Below are 24,259 nucleotides of genomic sequence, written 5' to 3'. Positions count from 1 at the left end.
TTCAGTGAGGTTAAGGGCCTCATCTGAGGTCTCAGAGAAGAGGGTGCCAGAGTCGGGGCTGCGGCCCAGGCCTTCTGGCTCCTGGGCTTTCCCCACAGGATGGCTAAGTGCCTCCCACCCCCTCCCCACCAGTCTGGGGATCTGGAGGCCCCAGCTGGGCTGACCTTACCCAGGAAGGTCATTTTTTTTTTTTTTTTTTTTTGCCCTACGCGGGCCTCTCACTGTTGTGGCCTCTCCCGTGGCGGAGCACAGGCTCCAGACGTGCAGGCTCAGTGGCCATGGTTCACAGGTCCAGCTGCTCCGCGGCATGTGGGATCTTCCCAGACCGGGGCACGAACCCGTGTCCCCTGCATCGGCAGGCGGACTCTCAACCACTGCGCAACCAGGGAAGCCCAGGAAGGTCATTTTAAAACAAATCATGAATATGTATCGGGTGGCAGCTCTAGCAATGTTCTGGAGCTGCCCATCAAAGGCCTCGCAGGCTCCAAGGACTGGCCTAGAAGAGGCTATTTCCCTGAAGGGCCCCTGGAAGGGAAATTAACTTTAGCTCCGGGGGAATCCAGGCTTGGATTTCCTCCCTCTTTGACCCCGTGGCACTGAGTGCTCTCTTGCCACCCCACGACCGTGGCTTCTTTTCCCAGGAGCCCCTTGCCTCCTCCTTTTCTTTGAGAGCACTTTGAAATCCCACCAGACTGTGCTCTGTCACCCCATAGACTCGTGCACACGACCTGTTGGTGCTGAGACATGTCTGAACTGTAAATATCCAGTTACTCATTTGGCAGTGATTCCAAGGCCTGCCTTGGGAGGGAAACAAGGTCATTGCCAGCACCTGTAGTCAATCACCAGATGTTTACTGAGCACTTACTATGTGCTGAGCACCATGCTGGGGGCCACGGGACACGCTTGGAAGTGGGCTGAAGTCCCCAGCTCAAGGAGTTTACAATCTCGGGGAGTTTATAATCACGGGGAGTTTACAATCACGGGGAGGAAAGATAAGGGTGTAAAGGCCTTGACTTGTCCAGGGGAGAGGATGGCTGACATCTAGCAAGCTAGACTGGAAGGTATCTCAGAGGGTATCTCGGAGTCTTGACAGAAAGGTGGGTTTCCACAGGCAGAGAGAATGGAGTCAAGAGGAAGAGCTGGAGAGGCCGAGGGGCTGGCCTCGGGCTTGAGCAAGGTGTGCATCCAGGGAGTGTAGAGAGACCCGGCTGGAAAGAAGACTAGGTATGGAGCTCTAAGGGACCGGGTCACTGAGCTTGCTTGAAGTGGCATCGTGGACCAAGGGGACCTTTATTGCACAGTTTGGGAGGCCGTGGAGCCCAGGCCCCTAATTCTCCTTGGAGGCCCATGGTGAGAGGTCCAGCTTATCGATGGATGAGCAATCCACAAAGCCTTGGGGGTAGCTGTTGACTTGGAAGGGGTGCAGCGGGACCTTGGTGACGTGGGTGTTGTCACAGACAAGGCGTGAAAAGGACATTTTCTGTAGAGAGTTCCGCTGCTCCTCAGTGAAGACCCCAGGGTTCTCCCACCAGAACCTGCAGAGACAGAAGCAGAGTCTCTCCATACAGCCCAGCTGTTGGACCCTCCCCAGTCCGCCAGAGGGGAAGGAAGGAGGTCACCGGAACATGCCAAGGTCTGGCGTCAGTCCTCCTGTAGGACGCCCACGGCCCACCTCCGAGAAGGGATGCCCTCCACGCCCTCCCCGCTGAGGTCTCACTCGCCTGTCTCCATCACGGATCTGCTGGAACTGCCTTCCCAGGAGGCAGGCCAGGAGATGCCCCACCTCGCCCCTTTCTACCAGGGGCTCAGCGATGGCCCCTATCCAGATGTCAATGTTGTCAGGGGTCCCGTAGAGATCCAGTAACTTCTCAGCCAGCACCTTGTTCTTCAGCACAGCCTGCAGCTCCTGCAGTGTTTGGGGCTGTGAGAGGCCACAGAAGCCTCTCCAGGAGTTGTACCCTAGGGCAGAGAGGCTGGAGCTGTCTCGTCCCCCTTGCAGACATGCCCACTCCAGCTCCATCAGCCCCAGAAAGTCTGTGTTCACAGCCCTTGGAATAGGGAGTCAGTGAGCCATTGTTTTATACTGTGGCACTTAAGCTTCGAGGGGGCTTGTAGGTTATATGGTGCTTACTATGGGTCCAGGAACTATTCTAAGCACCGTACACAAACATAAATTGAAGAATAGAGATGTCAAGTAACTTGCCTAAGGTCACATAAGTAGAAAGGGCATAGCTGGAATTCGAACCCAGGCAGTCTGGCTCTTAAGTACTGCATTTAGGAAGATCCGATTGTCGTTGTTTTCCCTCTGTTATCCTTTTCTTCATATTTTCTGGACGTTTAAACTGGTTTTACAAGTCAGTTGTTGATTTCTTTCATTTGAGGAGCTCAAAGAAAGTACCAGATGTGTTCTCTGGCCTCTGCATTAAGGTGAATGGAAGATTCCACTTCACAGATGAGCAAAGTGAGTTTTAAAAACGGGCATCTCTGCACTTCCATGGTGGTCCAGTGGTTAAGACTCTGTGCTTCCACTGCAGGGGGCACGGGTTCTATCCCTGGTCGGGGAACTAAGATCCCACATGCTGCGTGGCGCGGTCAAAAAAAAAAAGGGCATCTCTGCCTTCTGTTTTAGAAGTGATCAGCTCCTCAGGGCTACAGACGAGAGTCCCTTGGAACCCCAGAAAGTAGCTAAAAGTTCCCCAGGCCTGGCAGGACCCTAGGCCCACTCACCAGGCATCCCATGGTCCCGGCAACGCTGTATGTTGATGGCAGCCAGGTCAAAGCCGTGGATCCTGTGAGTGGGTTGGAAAAGCTTGTTGCGCAGCTCGCCGGTCATCATTTTATTCTGATTCATCGATTTGGACTTCTTGGCCAGCAGGCCCCGCACCAGAGGGTCAATTCCACCTGCAAGGGAGACCCAGAGGCCACGTTGGGGATGGGGGCAGCTGGGGACATCTTCCACTGCTGGATCCTCCCTCCACCAGACATTTTCTCTTTCTCAGGTGAAAGAAGGGCCAACTGCACCTCTCGGGCTGGAAGTGGGGAGAGAGGAGCACAATGCAGCCCGCAGGGTATGCTGAGGGCTGGGGGTCAGTCCAGACCACCTGCCGTCCTGGGGTGATGGCATGAGCATAAACTTAGGGTTTCTTTCAAGCTCCAGTTCAGAGAGTTGGCTCCTCCTCCTCCATATGTTCCCCCAATGAACTGTGCAGCTTGGGAAGAGATGTCAGAAATCTCTGGAAAATGCCCTGACTTGTCAGGCCTTAAGTAAAGCCAGTTTCAACACAGCCCAACTCAGGATAAAGGGGAGCTGGGTTCAACCTTTGGCACTTAATGTAGGTGGAAAGCCGTAGAGGAGAGCACAAAAGAGCAATTTTTTTTTTTTTTTACCAGACCCAGGAATTATTTCTGCAGGGATCAGAGAAACCTGAGGCAGGGAAAGAAAACAGGGAAAACTCAGCATCTTAAAGGCCAGCGGAAGAAAGAAAGAATAGTAACTAATATTTAGTGACCACCTCCTGTGTGTCGGGAACCATTGTAGGGCGCTTTATACATATATTTCTATTTTTTTATATCCTATGAGATAGGTATTATTACTGTCCCCATTTTACAAATGAAGAAACTGAGGCTCCGTGAGGTGAATTCACTTGCCTAGGGTCACACAGGAAGTGCCTGGAGTCTGACTTCCAAGACAGGTTTCCCTAGAAGCAGGCTACAGAGTGAGACAGCTAGTGACAATGCTTCCCTGAAAGGACATACCATCTTTGACTATCCTCCAGGTGTTGAAGAAGAGGGTGTGTAGGGGGAGCTCTGCTTCCAGACCCCATGGCTGATAATTCTCATCCAGGCGGAACACAGTGGAGGGAACCTCCAAGTGGCCAAAGCGGAAGGCGAAGGTGAAGACATTGGAAATTCGGGGATCCACAGAGTTGTTATAGCCTTGGTATGGAGGGATCCACTTTTGCATCTCATCACCTAGCACAATGGGTAGGTAGTCCCTAAAGGTGATAATCTGGAAGGAGAAACAAGTCATGAGAAAAGGGTGTGAGAAGCCCTACCTCTGGCCACAGTGGACGGGCCCAGCTGTGGCACCAGACTAAGCTGGTTAGTCAGATTCTCTCTCTCAGGAACTTAGATTTCAGATGCAGTTATTCAAGAAATTATAGCTTGAATAGAAATAGCTATTCAAGCTATTTCTGGCGGTGCTCTATCTGAGGGGACAGATGGGGTGATATGGGCTGTCATTTTCTATCATGTGCAGAAAAGCAGAGAAAACCCATCTGCAGAGAAAGAGAGTGGAGAAGTGAAGAGAGGAGCAGAGAGGAGGGAGAGAGAGAGTGAGAGTAGCTGCGTAATTCCAGATGGTTTCCAGTCTCTGGCTCTCACCCTAGTTGAGGCCCAACTACACTCCCTGCCTGGGGGTTCCGGGAGAAACCCTTACTAGCTTCCAGTTGATACATGTATAGGGTGAACCTGTACTGAACATCTGAACTAGCTTGCATGGGTTTGTTTTTCTTGTGGTCCAAGAAGACTTATTATGGGTGAAAATCCATATGTTGAAGCTCTAACCCTCTCATTTGACTGTATTTGAAGATAGGGCCTGTAAAGAGGTAATTAAGGTTAAATGATGTCATAAGGATGGAGTCCTAATCCAAAAAGACTAGTGTCCTGATAAGACGAGAGAGACGCACGCACAGGGGAAAGACGTGTGACCTCCAGAAAGGAAAGAAGAATGATATACTGTGTAACTCTACACCCATCAACAGCAGAATACAAATACTTTCTAAGGACCTATGGAACATTCAACAAGGTAACCATACCAGGGTTATAAAATAAACCTTAGCAAATTTGAAAGAATCGAGATCATAAGAGTATATTCTCTGACCATGATGGAATCAAATTAGAAATCAGTGACAGAAAGGCAGCAGAAAAATCTCTAAACACTTGGAAGTAAAACAATATACTTCTCAATAACCCATAGGTCAAAGAGAAAGTCTTAAACGAAGAAACAACAACAACAAAACATACACAGTGAATTAAAATGAAAATACAACATATCAATATTTGTGGGATACAACTAACAGTGCTAAGAGGGAAATTTATATCACTTGTAATACTTATGTTAGAAAAGAAGAAAGCTCTCAAGTCAATAATCTAAGCTCCTACCTCAATAAACTAGCAGGCAGAGCAAAGTAAACCTAAAGCAAGCAGAATAAACTAAAGAAGAAAAGTCATATGATTATCTACATCAATGCAGAAAAACCATTTGACAAAATTCCACATCTATTCATGATAAAAACCCTCACTACGCTAGGAATAGAGCAGAACGTCCTCAACTTCATATAGAGCATTTACAAAACAAAATCACAACTAACTATACTTAATGGTGAAACCTTGAATGCTTTTCTTTTACTATTGGGAAGACAAGAACGTCTGCTGTCATCACTCTTATTCAGTATAGTAATGGAAGTTGTAGCCACTGTAACAAGGCAAGAAAAAGAAATGAAAAACATACAAATTAGAAAAGAACGAATATAATTGACATTAGTTGTAGATGACATGACTATCTATGTAGAAAATCCCAAGGAACCTACAGAACTCCTGGAGCTAATTGCGTTCAACAAGGTCATAGGATACAGAATCAACACATAAAAATCAATTATATTTTTATACACTGATAATGAATAAGTGGAAACTGAAATGAGAGATGTAATACCACTTACAATTCCTCCAAAGGAAATGAAATACTCAGGTATAAATGTAATAAGCATGTATAGGATCTGTATGATTAAAATTATAAAATGCTGATGAAATAAAGAAAATCTAAATACTTGGAGAGACATACTATGTTTATATAGTGGAAAACTCAACATTGTAAAGATGTCAATTGTCCCTAAATTGATCTATAGTTTTAATACAATTCTTATCGAAATCTCAGCAAGATTTCTTTGTAGACATAGATAAGCATGTTTTAAAATATATATGGAAAGGTAAAGACCCTACAATAGCCAAAATAATTTTGAAAAAGAATAAAGTGAGGAGTCATTCTTCCTAATGTTGTCTTATTATATAGCTACAGTTATTAAACACTGTGGTACTGGTGTAGGAATAGACACATAGACTAGTGGAATAGAATGGACAACCTAGAAATAGATGGACATAAATATGCCCAAATAGTTTTTTAAAACTTTTAATTTTATATTGGAGTGTAGCCGATTAACAATGTTGTGAGAGTTTCAGGTGCACAGCAAAGCGACTCAGCCGTACATATACACGTATCCAGACTTCCCTCCCATCCAGGCTGCCACATAATGCCCAAATAATTTTTGACAATGGAGCCAAAGCAATTCAAAAGAAGAAAGACAGCCTTTCAATAAGTGGTGCTGGAGCAATTAGACAACCATACCCCCCACCCCAAATGAACCCTGACCTAAGCCTTACGCTTTATACAAAAATTAACCTCAAATGGATCATGGACTTAAATGTAAAAGATAAAACTATAAAATGTCTAGAAAAATAAAACCAGGAGAAAAACCTCTGGGACCTAAGACTAGGGAAAGAATTGAAACTTGACATCAAAACAAAATCTATGAAAGGAAAAAACTGATAAATTTGGCCTCATCAAAATTAAAAACTCTTACTCTGCAAAAGACCTTATTAAGAAAATGAAAAGACAAAGTACAGACTGGGAGAAAATATTTACAGTCACATATCTGACAAAGGATTCATATCTAGAATATATAAAGAACTCTCAAAACTCAACAAAAAGACAAAATCCATTTTGAAAATGGGCAAAATATATGAACAGATGTTTTACTGAAGAGGATATCCAGATGGCAAAAACGCACATGAAAAGAAGTTCAATATGATCAGCCATCAGATAAATGCAAAGTAAAACCACAATGCAGGGCTTCCCTGGTGGCGCAGTGGTTGAGAGTCCGCCTGCCGATGCAGGGGACACGGGTTCGTGCCCCAGTCCGGGAAGATCCCACATGCTGCGGAGCGGCTGGGCCCGTGAGCCATAGCCGCTGAGCCTGTGCGTCCAGAGCCTGTGCTCCGCAACGGGAGAGGCCACAACAATGAGAGGCCCGCATACCACAAAAACAAACAAACAAACAAAAACCCCACAATGCAATATCACTACATACCTATCAGAAAGGGTAAAAAAAAAAAAGTGATGACACCAAATAATGACCAGAATGCAGAGAAACTGGATCATTCATACATTGCTGGTGGGAATGTAAAAAACAGTACAGCCACTCTGAAAAATACTTTGGCAGTTCCTTTTAAAACTAAAAATGGACTTAGCATATAACCCAGCAATTGCACTCTTGGGCATATATCCCAGGGAAATAAAAACCTATTTTCATGCAGGAACTTATCCATGAATGTTCATAGCAGCTTTATTCATAATAGCCCCAAATTGGAAGCTATGCAAATGTCATTCAATAGGTGAATGGTTAAACAAAACATGGAATACTACTGAACAAAAAAATGAACAATTGATGTATGTAGCAAGTTGGATGAACCTCAAGGAAATTATGCTGAAAGTAAAAAGCCAGTCTCAAAAGAATACATACTGCATGATTTCATTTATATAATACTCATGAAATAACATAACTGTACAGATGGAGAACAGATTAGTGGTTGCGGGGGGTTAGGGATGTGGGAAGGGGGAGGGTGGATGTGGCTATAAAAAGGTAGCACAAGGGAGTCTGTGGTGATGGTAGAGGTAAGTGTCGTTATTGTGGTGGTGGTTACATGAAACTACATATGTGATACACTTACATGGAGCTACACACACACACACACACACACACACACCCCTCACATGAATTGACTGTACTTATAACTGGTGAAATCTGAATAAACTTTATGGTTCGTATCTATGTTAACTTCTGGCTTTTGATATTGTACCATAGTTATGCAAACTGTTAGCACTGGGAGAGACTAGGTGCATGTGCTTTTTTTTTTTGATACAACTTCCTGAGCATCTACAATTATTTTTAAATAAAATGTTTAAAAAATATGTGTATGGTTAATATCGACATATCAACTTTTCTAAGTCTCTTCTAGTTAGTCAATCAGTCAATCAACAATAGCAATGGACTATGCCTGTGACATGTGGCTTAGGTGTGGAAACTTTTAGAAGATAATCCAATCAAAACAATCAAAAGAACTGTGACGTAACGGTCCCAGGAGTGATGGTGCCTGTGGTCCCAGTGGTGGCCCCTGGGCGGGCACACTGAGGGACTGGCATATGAATGACTCTCCAACACCCTGAATCCAGGGATTCATTTTGGGGCCGAGAAGCTGAAGAAACAAAAGGGAGGGTTTAAAAGAATGAGACAGTGAGAAAGAAGCAGCAGAGGAGAGGAGGGGGAAATGGAGGTGTGGAAAGCCGAGGAGGTCACTGGCCGCGTGGCCGCGGGCAGAGGGCAGAGCCAGGAGCAGAAGTGAGGCTGGCACATGAGGCAGCTCTCCTGAGCCTCTTACCTGCATGAAGGCTCCTAGGATTTTCCGGGCTTCCTGGTAGAGCTTCTCTCCATCCCAATGAGGGTTGAGTCTCTTTAGTTCTCTGGCCAGCCGGTTGTGCTCTCGGAGAAGGAGGGTGTGGGAAATGGCCAGCAGGATCTGCTCTGAGGCTCGGGGATCTCCTGAAAGCCCAGAAGGCAGAAGGGTGTGCCCCTCCCTGAGCAGCCCCAGAACCCAGTAACTGCACAAAGAATAAATGTGGTGTCCCAGAGGGAAGCTCTCCTAAGACCCTCCTTCCAGTTAGTTTAAGGTGGAGAGAGATCGGGGTTGCGATTCATAGATTTGAATCCCAGGTCTCCACACACACTTTTTAGTTCTGTCACTTTGGACAAGTTACTTAACATTGCTAAGCCTCAGTCTTCATATCTGTGAAAATGGGGCTAATAAGGTCGAACCCACAAGACTGTGGTAAAGAAAGACTACATACAGGTGACATTAAAAAGTAAAATTTTGCTAATTAAATCCCAACTGCCTTCTAAGACGGGACCTACAAATAAACGAGGGGCTTTTTATTGTGCGGAACAATTTGGATGGTTTTAGGAATGCAAGTTTGAGGGTAAGAGCTTGGGTAGGGTTGAATTCCTCTGTGTAATAAGGGAGAAGAATCTAGAGATGGAGGCTATTGGGAGGAGAGGGTCATATAGATGGTAAAAGACCAGCTGTTTCATAAGGGGACTTCTCCTTGTGTCCTCTAATCTTCAGGAAAGTCTATTAAATTCATGAATGCTTGGTCTTACTGGATATTTTAATGGAAAACAGGAAGGGTTTAGTTTTGTGTCTGGACTGATGTGAGATGTGTATGGACATAGAATCCAAGAGCTCTACCAAGAGATCTGGGTCTTCTGCCATGTCTGGGTGGGCTGGGGGTTTGTCCTGGGAGAGTGGATTTTTGGAAGAGAGAAGGCCTCCAGAAGCCAAAGGCAGAGAAGACCAGGAGGGCATGAGCCTCCAGAATGAGGAGAAGTGGAGGGCTTTGGCTGCGTACAGGCTACGTGGAGTGGGGACTTTGTGCCAAGTTTATAGAAAGCCTTAAAAATATACATTCCTCTTAATCTAGAACGTTCTCCTCTAGGAAGTTATCTTAGTAAAATTATTAAAAATGAGCACAAGAATTCATCAACAAGGATGCTCAGGACCTTAACAAAAATGAACAAACAAAAAATCACAGAAAAACTAGAAATGACACAAATGTCTCCAAGTAGGGTTGATAAAATAAATTATGATAAATATATGTCATGGAATACCAGGCAGCCATTAAAGATCATGATGTAGAAGAATATTTAAAGATGTGACACATTAAGAGAAGACATCAGCTTACAGAAAATTACTTCTAGTATGACCCCAATTGTGTAAAACAAGGTAGAACTAGATCTAGGATAGAAAAAAACTGGAAACATAGGCATTAAAATGCTAACAATGATTATCTGTGAGTGGTGGGACTGTGTGGATTTTCTTATTTTCTTTGTGCTTTACTGGACTTCCTTAATATTTTTTTATTAATACAGTGAACACATGTTCTTAGATTCTGTATTCATCTGCACCCTTCTGCCAGTCCTGGACCACTGCCCACAGCAGTGGTGGCTTGGTGTGTGTTTTTCCAGAAGACAATGAGAAGAAGCAATGGTAAAGCCTCCCTGGAAGCCACCCAGTGGCCTCGAGAAGCTTTTCTGGCCTTCCTCTGCTCTCAGGCCCCAGGATAATTCCCTTGGATAATCCCCTTGTCCTTTGGTCCCTCCGTTGCCAGCCTAGACTCACCTGTCAGGAAGCAGGGCACACGGGCAGTGGTGTTGATGAACTCACAGGGGCTCGGCTTCTTGTTGTCAAAGGGCGGGTAGGCCAACCCATGGTCCTGGGCCTCCTGGTTGATGGCCATGAGGCCCAGTGGGCTGCTGAGATTCCGGAGGCGGCTGGCCAGGCTGGGCTCAGGGCTGTACACTAAACTGGCGTCCAGGAAGGAGGTCAGAGCATTGATCTGCTCTCGGGCCAATGACTGGCAAGGTGGAGTGGGGCAGACAAAGCCGGCTCGGAAGAAAGGCATGCATTTCCCTTGAGTCTTCACCTTGGGGTCGTTGCACGGGAACTGCAGAGAGATCGGGGTGGGTGACTGGGCAGAGGTGGTACAGCTGACAACCTCTCCCCAGGGTAGGTCTGGATGCAGCTGGCAAAGATGCTGATGGTGCCCTCCTGGGACCCTGGTACCAGACAATGGCTCCAGATGCCTCCTGCTGATGCTATAAATCCTGGGCCCCCAACTCCCTGAAGGTCACTACATCTGCTGGGTAAAAGGGCTGAGGGGGAATCATTCAATCTTTCATAGCAAAAACTCCAAATTTTTGGTTGAGAGAGAGTCCTGAGATCCTGGCATAAGGAAGCAGGACATGAGGCAGGAAAGGGTTTGTTAATAATTACTACTAACAACAGCTACCATTTATTTATTCTGCACCTACCATGTGCTTGGCACTATGCATACTTTATCTCATTTTGGTCCTCATAAAACCCTGTAAGGTAGACAATTCTGTCCCATTTTACACGTGAGAAAACGGAGGCTCAGAAAGGTTAGTAATTTGCCCAAGATCTTACAAACTGAAAGGTGAAGATGTGGGATTCAGATCGAGGCTGACCTTACTTCACACCTTATGCTCTTTATACCACAACACAGAGTCCCGATGTGTGTGAGCGAATAAATCATTCTCTAACTGTAAAATCATGAATAAGAAGAAAGGTGCACCACTGCAAGTTCCCTTCCCTTCCTGCTGGAAATGCCCACAAATGCCTGCCACTCATCCTGACTCATCCATTCTGGGAGTAGCCTTCTCGACTCTGAGATGACTTACGGTAGCATTCCACAAATTTCACTGTCTATAAAATGAATCTCCTGGGGATTCCGATAAAATGTAGATTCTGCTTCCCAATGTCTGGGATGAGGTTTGAGATTTTACCTTTCTAATAAGACCCCAGGTGACATCAGTGCTGCTGGGCCAGGGATGAAGACAACACTCCCCAGAGCTTCCCAATTTTGCCCTTAGTGATTACTTGTCCATTTCCCACACAGGTTCTTTGTCCTTGAGGGAAGGGACAGTGTCTTGTTCACCTTTGAATTCTAAGTGTTTAGTGTACTGCCTGGCACAGAGTAGATGATTAATGTCTATTTGCTAAATAAATGGGTGGGTGGGCTTCCCTGGTGGCGCAGTGGTTGAGAGTCCGCCTGCCGATATAGTGGACACGGGTTCGTGCCCCGGTCCGGGAAGATCCCACAGCCGAGCGGCTGGGCCCGTGAACCATGGCCGCTGAGCCTGTGCGTCCGGAGCCTGTGCTCCGCAACGGGAGAGGCCACAACAGTGAGAGGCCCGCGTACCGCATACATACATACATACATACATACATACATACATACATACATACATAAATAGGTGAGTGAATGAATAGATGTGTGAGGCTTGGGAACCTGTCAAATCAACATTCAAGATCTCCAAGAGGTCCTGGCTGACAGGCTGGGAATGTCTGCCACATCAGGGAGGCAAGGGGTTTGCCAGGGACCCGCAGCTGCAGGACGTACCATGATGGGGAAACAGTTGTCTCCCTGGATACAATGCTCATCACACTGCACTTTGGAGTACTCGCTGCTCCCCAGTTCCGTGTCGGGGGCAAAATCCAGGTCGTGGTCCACAATTTGACCCCACTGCATTAAGAGCAGGGACCTGTTTGGGTCCAGAACACCCTCTTCATTTAGGTAGCCTACAATCTTGTTGGATACCTCACGGGCCTACAGGTGGAGAGAGGACAGGGAGGAAAAGGTGTTTTGAGGATTCAGATTCAGCTGCAGTTTATAGAGTACCTATGATGTAACAGGTACACTTCATCCTCATGACAAGCTTATGAGGTAGGTGGCATTACCCCATTTTGTAGATGAGGAGACTGAGGACTAGACAGGTGAAGTCAACTCACCAAGGTCCTGCCGCTACAAAGGGCCAAGTCTGTATGACTTGCTGGCTTCAAGACCAGTGCCCTTTCCACTCAAAGAGGGAAAACAAAGACAGGCTGTCCCTGAAGTAAGTGCCACGGAGGTGCCAGGTGTCCGGGGATAGAAGAGGGGCTCTGGGGAGGGCCCGCCAACTCAGATGAGGCCAACAGATAGGAGGTCCCGGCAAGCACCAGCTGATGCACTCCAGGGGCTGGGGCAGGGCAAGCGCGAACAGGATGGGGCAGGGAAGCCATCTGCCTGGGAGACCCCAGGGTACTTGGCCTGACGGCAGCTGGGACATGACCATCACGTGGCTGGGATCCGGGACCTGGACTCTGCTGCTCTCTAGTGGCATTTTCCGGAACAGCACCAGGGAGGAAGTCCAAATCTCCATCTCTCTCCGGATGCGGTTCTACCGCGCGCCTGTCCTCGCACCTATTTCTTCTTCCTTTCCTTGTGTGTTTGTGGGAGGGCATCCCTTCCCCTCTGACTCCCATCTTTCACCCGCCTGCTCGGGGCTCGCCCCCACCCCGTGTCCGCCCTCACCAGCGGGACAGGGAAGCCGTTCCGCGTCTTCCTCGGCGTCCAGCCGAAGGGCAGGGAGAGCCCGTCCTCGTACTCCGCCGGCAGCCAGCGCGCCAGCGCCCTGTTGGACGCGCCCAGCGCGGGGTTCCTCCTGAAACCGCAAGATCGGCCCTCAGCCTAGGCGGTGGGTTCGCTCCGGGGTCCGCTTCTCCGCAAACCCCACGGGGATCCCCTGGGGAAAGGTGCTCCTTCCAGTGGGATGCAGTGGTCTCTTTAGAAGGTGGGGAAGTTAGCGGGGTTCCAACAGAACAGATTCCAGTGGGACGCTAGTCCAGGAGGGTAAGGCGGTGGGAGTTATGCCTGTAATGCCCAAGTGGCAAAGCCCCTGGCTGGGCTGAGCAGGGCAGGTGGGCTGGGCAGAGGGGTTGGCTGTGGTGATCGGGAGAACCTGCCTCCTACTGGCCACTCACCTGTTATTACAGTCTCCCGTGACGGTGCGGTAAGGGCTGTTCTCATCACATTTCACCAAAGGAACTGGGGCATCACAGCCCACCTCCTGAGAGAGCGCAGTCAAGTCCAGGCTAGGGTCTGAAAGAGAAGGGATGCCCAAAGGGCTGAGTTCTTTCTCCATTCTGAGGCCCTGAGGGGAGGTTCATTTTTTGAACTTGATTTTTGGGGGAATACATTTTACGTTCTAAGTAAGCATTTCGCATTGAATCCTGACAACTCATTAAGGTAAGAATTTAAATTCTCATTTTACGAGAGAACGAGACTTGCCCAAGGCCACACAGATAGTAACGGTCTCCAGAATTGTTAGTAGTTCTTTGTCTATCAGACCCTTTGAATCAACAGATCTTTCTTTTAGAACAATACCCCTGAGAGGTCAGGTACATGTTAGTATGAGTTAGTTTGAGAAGATTGCTTTTCTTCTAAAGCTCCACTGACGTCTAAGGTCCCAAGCACGCAGGGATCTAGATAGGAAAGATGTTGGGAACGGACAGGGCATTTTTAGGTGAGGGGCGCCGTGATCTCGGCGGGAGTAACAGAGTGGGGAGCTTTAGGCATCAGAGACCTCCACGTGGGCGCAGAATGGGAAGAGCCGCCAACGTCCTAATGCAGCCTGAAGGGAATCCGGCTCTGGGGGCCTTCTTTGGGGGCTCACCTGCGGAGGTTGGCAGGGGCCGAGGTTCAGGCCCCAGCACCTTAAGAGTCTCAGGGTCCAAAGTGCTTCCTACTTCTTCCTACCTTGTCCTGGTTTCCTCCTTTTGGAGCTTTGGAATTTGCCCAAGTCCTAGGCCAGGTGTCCTCCCCCGCTTGAGGTTTCCCCAGGGAGAACGTGCAGCCTCTTCCTCCCGTCAAGACCAATCCCCTTCCTCCGTGACCCACCGTGAACAGTGACATTTGGTAGGGGTTGGGGGAGAGGGGTTGAGGAGGTCACGATCAATCCATCGGCTCATTGTTTCAGCTCCACGGTACCCAGAACAGGCGAGACAGCTCATCACCTGTGACGTAATCCCAGGAAATCCCCCCTGACACAGGTGGCTGAAATGTCCCCTCCACAGGCGGAAATGGTGACACTGTGGTTTGGGACAGGGAGCCCGTGTTTATTAACTTTAGCCCTTCCTCTGGACAGAGGCCTTACAGATGGTGTTATAACAAAAGGCACAAATGTCCCCTCATTTGGAGTTGGCAATGTGACCTTGCTGGGCCCAAGTTCCTTTCTCTGCAAAAGGAGCATTGGCCTGGCTGTCCTCCCAGCCCCTCCTTGCTCTGCAGTCCGTGATTCTGACGGAGAGAGAGGACGTGGCTCCCAGTACGAACTGTGGCTTTTGGTGGCTTGTGTTCTCTCCTGCGGAGAGATGACCGCTTCCTGCCATCAGAGGGCTGGGGGGTTTTTCTGTACCTGTGACATTGATCCCAGTCGCTTTCTGCCTCAGTCTCTTTAAGGACTCCTCCCACACCTGCCCGTGGCGGATGGCCACGCGGGTCCAGCCCTTGGCGTGCTTGAGGTATTTGGAGAGCTGTCGGGTGGTGGGTGCCTCAGAGCTCATGGCCGTCTTCAGGCTACAATGGAGAGCAACGGGGGAGTCATGACCGGGCCCTCGGCTCCGACCCTGTAGCAGGGGTGTGAGGTGCTGTGTGTGTACAGTGGGCAGCATGCAGGAGACCCCCACTTCTGTGCTCTCAGGATCTTTTCTTAGCTCTCCTCTGATGCCTCTGGGAAATCTCCTCTGGGAGGAGGAAGCTACCGTGTGTCTTTAAGCTTCATTAAGTCTGGTTCTGAAGGAAGGCAGACAGATGGACATGAGCACTTCCTGAATTAGAGTCAGAGGGTTGCAGCTGTGCTGGCTGCTTCCGAATCCGTTGGGGAACCCTAAAAACACCTAAGTCCCAGGACGTACCGATTCAGACCGAGGAACCCCTGACCGTGGAGCTGGCCTCGTGCACCGAGAATTCTGGAAATAACATGCCTATGGGCCCCAGGTCTGCCCATGAAAGCATCCTTCATCCCATCTGGCCCTAGAGTTAGTGCAGAGTTTGTTTAGTTGTGGCTGTAGCATCTAGCCTCTTGTTGACCATTTCTTGGGCCAGATGTTCGGGCTTTGTCTTAATTACCTATCTATAAAAAGAGAAGCCAAAACCCTTTCTACTACTAAGAAGTTGGTGACCAAGGGCAAGGTGGTGTCAGAAAAGCCGCTGCATGAGAACCCTCTCCCCCGTCCTGTGCCTCAGTTTCTTGTGTGTGAGATGAGGGGTCCTATGAGATGATCTTTACAGCTCTAAGACTGAAATTTTGGAAGTGGCTCAAATTCTCACAAAGGCAACCCTGCTCGGGGATATGCGTCACAGGCTGTAACTCCTGGCCTGTCCCTGTGGATCAGGTTATCGATTCTACTTCAAGCATGAGGGGGCCTGGTGCTCAGCCTGAGGGGCAACAATGGGCGATGACTGAGCTGTAATCACCAGGCCTGACCCCTTCCAACCTCCCCCCAACCTCGGTAAGAAAAGACCCAAGAAGAAAAGCCAGACTGCCTTTTGTTGCTGTTACAAGAGACATCATGGCCCAGTGGCCCAGACTGCTGCACGGCATGTCCAATATGGTAACCGCTAGCCACATGTGGCTGTTTAAATGGAAATTCATTAAAATTAAATACAATTAAAACTTCAGTTCCTCAGTGTCACTAGCCACATTTCAAGGGCTCCGTAGCCACATGTAGTCAGTGGCTCCTGTATTGGACAGCACTGACCTAGAGTTTGAACCCTGGTTCCCCCAGGATTGGTCTACAGACATGACCTCTGAGTGAGCTAGGACTCACTGTGTTACTTACATCAGGGCCTTTGGAGCACGCTGGCTGGGTTTGACTCCTGCTGCTACCTAGTAGCTGGTGCCTTTGAGCAAGTTACTCAACATCTCTGTACCCAATTTCCTTACCCATAAAACGAGGATACTGATCGTAATCACGTTATTTGATCATTTTGACTTCAAAACCAGCTATTTCACATAGTTGGATTTAGCACTTTCTAGGATTTGGGGGAGGAAGGCATGTGAAGTGCTGAGAGCTGTCTCTGGCACAGAGTAAACACTCACACGTGTTAGCATCAGCGCCATCACCATCATCATAGGTCCCAAAGGGCCCCCCCACCCAAGAGAGAAGGTGTGTTGCTGGGCCTCCCAGGGCTCCACCCAAAGGTCCCATGCAAGGCCCTACCTGTTCCTGCCTTTCTCCCCTGGCTAGCGTTCTGCGCGGTCTCCTGCCTGACCTTGACTCACCGGGGACTTACCTCCTGCTCTGACTCAGGGCCGGGCTCCACGGGAGCAAGCAGGGCCTCGGAGGAGCTCTTTTTCCATCTCCAGGCCCACCCCCTTGTCCTAGCCCCCATGCTCTCCCATCTGGATGGCCACAGCAGACTCCTAATGCGACTCATGCCTCCTCTCCTGTCCTTCTCCCATCCGTTCTCCAGCCGGCTGCAGGAAGGCGCTTTTTCGAACGAAATGCAGACCAGGCCACTCTGACTGAAGCACTTTCTTGGCTCTCCCTGTGACGTGCATGAATCCACAGGCTTACTGTGTACGGGCTCGTGACGTTGTGGGATCTTTGCCTCTATCTAGTTCCCAAACATTTTCATCACCCTCCAAGGAGACCCCGCACCCATGAACAGCCAGCCCAGTCCCTCCCTTCTCCCCCAGCCCCTGTCAGCCACTGCTGTGCCTCTGACTATCTGGCCCTCAGGCTCCACCTGTGTGGCCTCTTTTCCTACTGCCGCCACCAGCGTGGGCCTCCTTTCTGTGTCCTGAGCACCCTAAGCTCTTTCCTGCCTCAGGACCTTTGCCTTTGCTGCTCCCAGACCCTGGCTCTCTACATGGCCGGCTCCTTCTCATCCTCCGTCAGGCTTCCCTGCTCCCTGAGCCTAGAGTAGCAGCCACTGCCCTGTTTATTTCCTTCATTGTCCTTATCACAGATTGTGAGTCACTGGATTGTGTGTGTGCTTGTGAACAAGATGTTTAAATGTGATTCTTGATGTCTCCATGAGACCCCTAAATCCAAGAACTAATCGGTGGGGATGATTTCCAAGGCAGGGTTGGGTCGTCCTGTGCAGCACGACTTGCAGAGGAGGTGATGAAAACCAATTGTGTGGCTTTTATCCTACCCCGACCTTGGGCTATAAAAGGATTGAGTTAAGGAGGGAGAGAGAATGTTCATCTGCAGGTAGTTGCTGAAATACCAGCCATTTCCCTCCTGCCACTGTGGGGCTTCTTCTTTGCACTCAGCCTAGTGACAAGGGCCTTGAGAGGAGGGCCCTGCTGTGTGTCCTGGAGCTATGGCTGGTGGTTGACCCCTGCCCAAAGAGCCTAAAGAAAACAAGAAAAGCAGACGTGGCTCGTGCTGTGCGCCTAACAGCAGAGTAAGCCAGACAGGGCAGCCCTCGGCCCCATATCGGCACATCCTCCAGCAGCAGGGCAAAGCTTTTAGTCTTCTGGAGCATCTTTAAAGGGGACCTGGCTCAAGATGGTGTGAGGAGGGGTGAGGGAGGGAGCCACAAGCTCCAGGGCTGAGGGGTGGAGCTGTGAACTACTGATCAGAAACTTCTCTGGGTCGGAGAGTTGGCAGCAGAATCTCTGAGAGCCGAAAGGCACCCAAGGAGGGAAGGAGCTTCTGACCCAACCCCCAACACCCAGGCACTAAGCTGTCCAGGCCACTTAGACTTTGCCATCCTGTATCTCTCTTACCTCCCCCAGCTTGACCCCTAAGAGTGACAATCCTGGGCTGGGGGATGAGGAGAAGCTCGGGAAAGACGGACGGACGGACCACGCGCCCTTCTCACACTATGAAAGCCTAAAGCAGCTCCGAGGGGAGGAAAGTGAGAGGCTCTGGGCTTTGTCTTCTTCTGCTGACATTTGGGTTCCTGAAAGGACTAGAAGTGATCAGAGCACATCTTGTCATCTAAAAGTCGGCAGAAAAGTTATGGGACCTCTTGAGAGTTTATGCAAGGGCCAGAGAGGAATGAAACCCCAAGTCCAGGAGAGGGGCAGCAAGAGGCACCAGTGAGGTTGTTTTCTGCTCGGTGAAGTGGTTACTCTTGTTTTCCTGCCTCTCTAGCTCCAGCATGGGCTTCCTGAGGGCAGGGACCCAGTCTGCATTGCTTATTTCAGGAAACCCAGGCCCTACACATGGTCGGGAGGTGGCTGACTCTGCTGGTGTCCTGCACGTTTCTCAAGTTCATTTGGGCCCATTTATAGCTTTGGCGTGCCCCTCCCCTAGCCGCTGATGGCTCACTCCCGTAACTTTCTTGGGCAATTGCTTCTGAGTCAGGGTGGCTTCCTGGCTGGAGGTGCCTGGGAGTCACACAGTGTGCTACACCGCGCCCCCCACCCCCACCCCCAGTGCCAAGCTTGCAGCACGTCTGGCTGACATCAAGGACCCCTTTGGCAGGTGAAACCTCTGCTCTCTTGCTTGGGGTAGGACAGGCTCTGAGTGCAGCCTACACTCCGGATCTCCCTGTGGGGTCAGCTGGGGCTAGACCTTAAACCACATCCCTGCTTAACCCCTTCTTTTTACCTATCTGGGCTCACTCCCTCACTCTGCTACAGCTTTCGTGAGAGTGCTCCCCGGTAAGCCACCGCATGTGAATCCAGGTCTCAGGTTCTGCCTCAAGGGGACCTGACCTAAGACATGTTGAATGAATGGAGAACTTCTAGGGACAGGCTTTCTGAGACTCTGCAATGCATGACCTAAGGAATCGCTCAGCCACGTGGAAGAAAGTGCTTCTAGGATTGGATGAGACCACATCCCCTTCAAGGTAACTTAGAGGCTGAGGATTTTAGGAGCTGTTGGCTTTTACCCATACTTGCCCCATACTCGCAGGTGGGCAGGGGCTGGGGGTGGAAGGGCAGGTTGTAAAATTGCTTTGGCTCATTGGCTTGTCAGGACTGACCTAGAGGTACTCGTCAGCCTAGGAAGAGAAGCATGTGGTATGTGTGTCTCACCTACCTGGTCCGGGAATCCAGGAAGGCCTTGTTGACCTGGATCTTGACCTGACTCACAGCATCAGAGATGGTGAAGGTGCGGGTGGCCTGCTCTTGGAGGGGGAGAAACAAGGAGCAGGGTATCAGACACCCCTCTTTGGAGAAGCCCTTTGGTCTGTCTCCCTCTTTCTCCACCATTATCCCCACCACTCAAACCTGAGCAGACAGAAGATCAAGATTAGGAAACGTTCGACAGGAGGAAAAGCCCAGAATGGGAAGAATACTCTCTGATACTCAATAAGGTGTCAATATCACTCTTTAGAAGTCCAGTAGAATGCATTTGTCCCTCAGTATTCACAGGGGATTGGTTCCAGGACCCCCCAGGATGCTCAAGTCCCTTATGTAAAAGGGCATAGTATTTGTATATAACCTATGCGCATCTTCCTGTATACTTTGAATCACCTCTAGATTACTTATAATACTTAATGCAATGTAAATGTCATGTAAATAGTTGCCACAGTGGGGTTTTTTTTGGTGGGGGGGAGCTTCCTGGAATCTTTTAAAAAAATATTTTCAATCCACTGCTTGTTGAATCTGCTGAGGCAGAACCTGTGGATACAGAGGTCTGACTGGACCCAGTGTTGGGATTAAGAAGGTGTGTGACCACTCAGGTTGGCTCTGGGCTCTGGGCTGTGTGGTTTTTTTTGGTTCTTGGTGAGGTGGACCTGAAAACAAGTCCCTCAAAGGGCTTAGCTGATCACAAGGACCCTGAGGTAGGGAAGGGGACGGTGTAGAGTAGAGGTGGGATTCCTCGTTTTACTCGAATTGGGGTCTGGAATGGTGGGGGGATCAGGATGCAGTCTTTGAACAAGGGGAGTGTAGTGGCTTAAATAGCGTCCCTCCAAAATACTTGTCCAACTAGCACCTGAGAATGTGACCTTATTTGTAAATAGGGTCTTTGCAGATGTAGCTAATTAGGAAGAAGTCATACAGGTACAGGATTAGAGTGGGCTCTAAATCCAATGACTTGTGGTCTTATAACAAGAGGAGAGGACACACAGAGGACACCACAGAGAAGAAGGCCATGTGAAGATGGAGGCAGAGATTGGAGTGATGCACATATAAGCCAAGGATTGCTGGGAGCTACCAGAGGCTGGAAGGGGCAAGGAATGATTCTCCCCTAGAGCCTTCAGAGGAGCATGACCCAGCCAACACCTCAATTTTGGACTTCCAGCCTCCTGAACTGTAGGAGAATACATTTCTGTTGTCTTAAGCCGCCCAGTTTGTGGTCCTTTGTTACAGCAGCCCCAGGAAACCAATACAAGGTGGTACTTACCATTTGTGTCAGATTCTGCAACCTGGAACAAGCTCAGGGAAGCCAAAAGGACTGGGAGATGGAAAAGAGCCCTCATCGCTGAAATGAGACCAGGATCAGGATGTGAGCCTTGTAGAGTCCCCATGGGTAGGACTGAATCACAGAAAGGGGGTGGTAAAGCAGAGAAAGCCCAGAGAACATGAGACACCCTAACATTAGAACAGAGGAGGGGAAACCACAGTAACTAACTAAGCATCTACCATTTGTGCAGGCCCATGGTAGGTCCTGGGAGAGGGAAAGAGACAGGCTTTGTGGTCAGAAGGTCCTGAGTTGTAGTTATGCATTTGCTCTAACTAGCTCTGTGACAATAAGCAGGTTACTTGACATCTCTGGGCCCCAGCCTGACTGAGTGAGAGGGTTGGACCAAGTGATCCAGGATGTCTGATTCTGCCCTGACACCCCGTGACCCAAGTTCCTGTACCTGTCCTGTCACCGGTGACAAATGCTCTTACCAAACCCAAAACACAACTTTGGAGTTCCTCTTCCTTTTTCCCCTCAGGATGTATTGCTCCCTGAAAGCCATCCTCCTCTGGCCCAGCACCAGGGAGTGTGCCTGAGAAGTAGACACTCAGTTCCTCCTATGGGAACTGGCAAGGAACTCCACCCTCCCTCAAAGAGTCGACATGATGGGAAAACACGAATGAAAATTGTGGCAAAGCTCAGAGCTCTCCAGAGCCCACAGCCGTGTTCCAGGCTGCCTGAAGAGGTTCCTGCTCTTAGATCAACGCCGTCATCATGAGCTTTAACTCTGAACCTAAATCATCAGATTAAAATTGTGCAGCTTTGTTTGCTGACGAGGGGCTTTGGGGCTCAGAGTGTTCATTAGGATTGGTGGAAGAGACCCAAAATGTCTTTTGAGGAGATTCTAGTTCCAGCCCAGGAGGCACCCATGCTGTACAGATGGAACGATCATGCGTCTAGACCATGGTCTTCACAAGAGGGCACAGGTTCTCCCCATAGTGTGCATTCACTGGTTGGACCCCAGAAACGTCCTCAGATTGGCTGCCCCCTCTGTATCTACTCAAAGCTCCCTAAGAGAAATCATGGTTCTAGAGTTTTGCCCAAGAGACCACCCAGGAGGTCTTCCAGATATTCTCCAGATAATCTCCAGAAAAGGAGAACTGTGTATCTGGACAGGTAATATCAGCTTCCCTTGCACTCCCCCAATCTTTTCCTCTGAACTTTGATGATCCCCCTAATAATTTTTATCTTGTTGAATGTACTTCTTGTAAGCTAACTGTAGAAAAAAAAAACCAAGGTGTGAATAAATACCTCTCTGGCCAAGATTCTCCCTGGCACTTTTTTTTTCCCCAAGAGGAAAACAGCTTGACCCCTCAGTGGGCTCCTGTCCTTACACCTCTATGGCCCCGCATAGTCCTCCTCTTTGTGCTTCGAGGAGACCACTGAGCCAGCAGAAATCTGCCCTTTTAAGCAAACAAATACGATGGTTTGGGAGTAAAAAGCATCACTGATATTATTTTAAGTTGTGGTAAAAACACACAGGATAACATTTACTACCTTAACCATTTTAACCAGACAGTACAGTAGTGATAAGTACATTCACATGGATGTACAACAGATCTTTAGAACTATTTCATCTTGCAAAACTGAAACTCTCTACCCACTAAACACCAACTCCCCCTTCCTCCCTCCGCCCAGCCCCTGACAACCACCATATCATTGATTTTAAAGAGAGCTGATGGGCACACAAGTATTCATTATATTGTTCTTTCAATGACTAGTGTGTTTCATGATAAATCAAAAACAAAAAGTGAAAGGTTAGTCTATGAAAATAGGCATCATCTGAAATAGATTGAGGAAGAAAAATATCATAGCCGAAGAAATAAAAGTTGAGAAATCTGAACAGGAAAAAGTCCTTAGATACACATTTCTCTTCCCCTTTCCTTGGAACCTCTTTTTCTTTTTCGGTACGCGGGCCTCTCACTGTTGTGGCCTCTTCCGTTGTGGAGCACAGGCTCCGGACCCGCAGGCTCAGTGGCCATGGATCACAGGCCCAGCCGCTCCGTGGCATGTGGGATCCTCCCGGACCGGGGCACGAACCCGTGTCCCCTGCATTGGCAGGCGGACTCTCAACCACTGCGCCACTAGGGAAGCTCCCTTGGAACCTCTTTAATACTCTCCATCACTGAAAAGTGGTGGGAGGGAACCTCAGGCAAAAGCTAAATTATTTTCCTTGTCTCTGCCATCTTTCCTGGTAGGTATGAAGGAAACACGTGGGACAGAAAGCAGAGAAAAGCAAACACGAGGTCATGCTGCTGGGAAAGGGGTGTTCAGAAAGATCCTGGAGGACTCTATCTGCAGCCAGAGCCAAGAGGCTTCTGGGATGTTTGGATATTTTCCCACATTCTTATCATCATGCTCTCATGCTCAGTGCAGAAACCCTTTCCCAAGCCCTTTGGTTTGCATCAAGGCTTGGAGCCTTCCCTGAGACATGAAGCGTTATCTGGAGACAGAAGCACAGCCTCTGCCTCTCAAATGCCAGTCTGGTCCACAATCCCCTGCCTCTAACTCACACTCTCCTATGCAATGCCCTCTTGGCCCAGTGAACTCCTATTCATTCTTTAAAACCCAGGCCAAATGCCACCTTCTCTGTGAAGTGTACCAGATCTAGGGAAAATTAGGTCATTCTTTTTTCTCTCTTCCCACAGTACTTTACTCACATCTCGTGTCACTGTTTTCATGTCTGTTTCCCCATCAGATCATAAGCTTCTCAAGAGCTACGTCCTATTTTTGTTTTTTCCACTGCCCAAGCCTAGTGTTGGTACATAATAGGTGTTGGGTACATGCTGAATGAATGAAACTCCCACGGTAGAGAAGTTCAGCATCCAGATGGTGCAGAAGGAGAGGGTGGTGATGGTCCCTTAACAGGCTTCTCCCACCTTAATGTGGCTACTAATCATCGGGGGACCTTGTTAAATGCAGACTCTAACTCAGAAGGTTATAGAAGGGGCCTGAGAGCCTGCACTTGCAACAAGTTCCAGGTGACGCCGATGCTGCAGGTCTACAGACCACACTGAGTACCATGATCTCCCAGAGTCCAGCTCTCAGACTTGCTGAGAAGTCACCAAGGGGGCTTCAGGAAGGCCTGAGAAGGGAAGGCATCCGTAGGATTCTTTTCCGTGAATGGTGAACGCTCTGTTGAGGGTAGTGGGATGAGCCGGAAAGAAAACCAATGAACTCACCATCACCCCCAAGAATGTTCTATTTGATCTTTTGAGCAGTTCCAGTATCAAGAGGAAAATAGAGAAGAGACAAGCTCTTATCAAGCTCTCTACAGCAGAGAAAATCCCCCTGAGCCACAGGGTTTAGGATATGTGATTTCATAAAAAACAATACGATTCAATCACTCAATTTTCCCAAGATGAAACCCATTTAAATA

At 48.8% G+C, this 24,259-nt stretch overlaps 1 protein-coding gene across 2 annotated transcripts; it reads right to left on the bottom strand.

Annotated features, from left to right (window-relative positions):
• Positions 1–1,166: 1,166 nt before the first annotated feature.
• On the bottom strand, positions 1,167–20,896 carry LPO (lactoperoxidase; the record flags this gene model as incomplete). Of its 2 annotated transcripts, XM_081219573.1 has the most annotated exons (12): positions 1,167–1,535; positions 1,722–1,959; positions 2,728–2,901; positions 3,757–4,009; positions 8,494–8,654; positions 10,288–10,612; positions 12,089–12,295; positions 13,040–13,169; positions 13,489–13,606; positions 14,922–15,082; positions 19,510–19,597; positions 20,821–20,896. In XM_081219573.1, 12 exons carry the CDS (start codon positions 20,894–20,896, stop codon positions 1,328–1,330), a joined length of 2,139 nt encoding a protein of 712 aa, XP_081075699.1. In that variant the 3' UTR covers positions 1,167–1,327. The 2 variants fall into 2 exon arrangements, with proteins under 2 accessions (XP_081075699.1, XP_081075700.1); XM_081219574.1 differs by lacking the exons at positions 14,922–15,082; positions 19,510–19,597.
• Between the last annotated feature and the right edge of the window lie 3,363 nt (positions 20,897–24,259).

Source organism: Mesoplodon bidens, assembly GCF_964165515.1.
Source record: "Mesoplodon bidens genome assembly, chromosome: 19".
Lineage (NCBI taxonomy): Eukaryota > Metazoa > Chordata > Mammalia > Artiodactyla > Ziphiidae > Mesoplodon > Mesoplodon bidens.
The sequence above is the reverse complement of the archived record's forward strand: the minus strand, read 5'-3'. Positions and strand labels throughout refer to the sequence as shown.